Source organism: Sitodiplosis mosellana, unplaced genomic scaffold (assembly GCF_009176505.1).
Source record: "Sitodiplosis mosellana isolate CC-2019 unplaced genomic scaffold, AAFC_SMos_1.0 Smas_scaffold_94, whole genome shotgun sequence".
Classification (NCBI taxonomy): domain Eukaryota; kingdom Metazoa; phylum Arthropoda; class Insecta; order Diptera; family Cecidomyiidae; genus Sitodiplosis; species Sitodiplosis mosellana.
This window is the reverse complement of record NW_022595336.1, coordinates 1-2,634: the sequence shown is the minus strand read 5'-3', so window position 1 is coordinate 2,634 and position 2,634 is coordinate 1. Positions and strand designations below refer to the sequence as shown.

The window sequence follows — 2,634 nt, the reverse complement described above, 5'->3', positions numbered from 1 at the left end:
ACGAGTTGAATGAAAAAAAAAATATTTCGCAATAATCTGTAATGCGTCTTCACTGTAGCGCCAATGAAAACCAAGTGACCGTTTGATTTTCCCTTTAAATTTGACACTTGTCGCATTAGCTCTTTTGTCTTGTCTCATACAAACGTTTGTGTGCGTGATATATTTCCCGCCGTATCAATACATATACACAGATGAACGCTCATGAATATTCGAGAAAGCACAATAAATGGACATAACGAAGAATCAATCGCGCCAAATTTGACAGTGAAAATTCAACGGCAAAGTATCATTCTCTTGATTTTTCTATCATAACCATACCTAACGTTAAAACAAAGAGTATAAGTCGACAAAATATGTCCACTAAAATTGAAAGAGCACTTCAATTTTTTGAAATTATTCCAGAAAAGGATGATATATATAAGTGCAAACTTTGCAATAAAGAAAAAAGTGGGAAAAAAAAGTCCAATCTTCTTCAACATTTGCGTAGTACTCATAAAAAACAGTACGATGAGCTGGAACAACTTGATCCAGTTGCTGCAGAGGAGATGCAATTAAAATTATTGCAAGCAACGGTAGAAAAGGTGACTTTAAATGGGCGACCTTTCGCTTCGTTGAATGATTCAGGCTACCGAAAATCAATTGAGGATAAATTGAACATTTTGGACAAAGCTGGGCGTCACATTACATTAAATGATAAAAAATACTCACAAATCAAAAATAGCATTTCCGACACCGCAAACAAAATTACAGAGAAAATCAAAGCTGAAGCAAATGGTCGACACATCTCATTAATGCTCGATATTGCTACAAAAAATCATAAATCAATTTTGGGTATAAATTTGCGTTACATTATCGACGAAAAAATAGTGGAAAGATGCATAGGAATGATTCAATTGCTTGAATCTCACACATCAAAGAATTTGGCAATCGAAGTGAAGCGGTGCCTCGATAAATTTGGCATTACTTTGAAACAAGTGAAATCCATCACTACGGATAATGCGGCGAATGTTGTGGGAATTGTTGACCATTTGGATGAAGAAGTTTTATGCGCAATTGGAGAAGACACCGAAGAAGGAAATTCAACGCATCAACCGATAGAGCTCGTTCCAGCTGAAAATATCAACAATCCAGTGAGTGACGATGAAATTCGCGATTTGGCTCGGCAAATGATGGAAGATGAGGCTTTAGCGTTATATTTGGACGACACCGGTGCATATGAAGACTTATTGAAAAAAGTAATAGAAGACCTTCCACATCATTTCAATGGAAAAACAGCTAATGTCAGGTGTGGCGCTCATACAATACATTTGACTGTTCGTGGTGCACTTAAAAAGTCAAATTTTCGAGAATTGGTGGCAGTGTGTCGAGGTGTAATTAAGTCATTGCGAAAAGAGGCATATATTCGAGAGTCTCGGCATCAAAATTTGCAATACAGTCTACCACATTTGAATGTTGTGACGAGATGGGATTCCGATTACACAATGGTAATTTTTGTTTACATTATTTGTTTTGTTTAAAAATATAAGACTGCATACAGCTTCTGTACGCAGTCATTATTATTTTGAAATCGTTTCGGGTTTCAGTTGAAATGCAAATAATAAAATGTGATTATTTATTATGTCTCGTTTGTGGATTGGTTTTCAGTTGAACGATCTTTTACAGTGCAAGGGAATGGTGGATCACTTTGCCAAAACACAGAGAGAATTTAAAATCATTCAAACAAAGTGGGCTGTCATTGAAGAAGTCGTCAGTGTGCTGAAAATGTTTTTTTTGACGACGAAGAAATTACAGGATGTCAACTTTACCTTATCAGATTTTTATGGTCATTTGATAGCACTGAAAGAAAATTTGACCAATTATTTACATTCAAATCAGCAACTTTCGGATCTTGCTACACACCTTCAAACTGAGCTCAATAACCGACTACCTATGCTGAAAAAGAATCCACTGATGATATGTGCCGTTTTTTTGGATCGTCGATATAGTTCCGAACTGAGCAGAGATGAAAAGGCGCTTGCTGTCAGAACATTAGTCAAAATGTGGGAAGAAATTAGAATGGAGCATTTTGCCAATGGCAATGGTGATACTGAAAATAATAATGATGATCTCTCATTTCGTTTTGACGACCATGCTTCTGTCATCGAAGCCTATTTTAATTCAAAAGGTGTTCATCTTCAAGAGCCAGAGAAAACAGACCGGGAAAATCCAGATTATACAACGTCAAATGCGGCAATGTACGAGATTTTGAACGAATTCGACAGTCAAATTGGTCGCATACCGGCTTCGCAAAGTGTACTAGAATTTTGGCACAAGAAAAAAACTGAATACCCGGAAGTTTATTTACTATCCACCACAATTAACGCCGTGCCGCCGACTCAAAGCACCACAGAACGTGCATTCTCAACTTTGTCATTTGTTTATGACGATAAGAGAACCAAATTGTCTATGGTTTTATTGGAGCAAATTTTAATTATAAGATTGAATAAAGATTTGACGCTGGACATTTTTGAAGAAAATTTGATGGCAATTACATGTAAGAAGAACGATCCCGTTCCTTAGGAAATTTAAAGGTGAAAAAATAGAAATGTGATATTTTTATAAACAAAAGAAAAAACATGTAGAGATCGATAGCGA

General features: G+C 36.1%; 1 protein-coding gene across 1 annotated transcript; it reads left to right on the top strand.

Annotated features, from left to right (window-relative positions):
• Positions 1 to 884: 884 nt before the first annotated feature.
• On the top strand, positions 885 to 2,533 carry LOC129570818 (uncharacterized; the record flags this gene model as incomplete). Its single annotated transcript, XM_055450542.1, has 2 exons — positions 885 to 1,484; positions 1,645 to 2,533. Coding segments are annotated over exons 1-2 (1,489 nt in total), but the record flags the coding sequence as incomplete, so codon positions are not given.
• Positions 2,534 to 2,634: the final 101 nt, after the last annotated feature.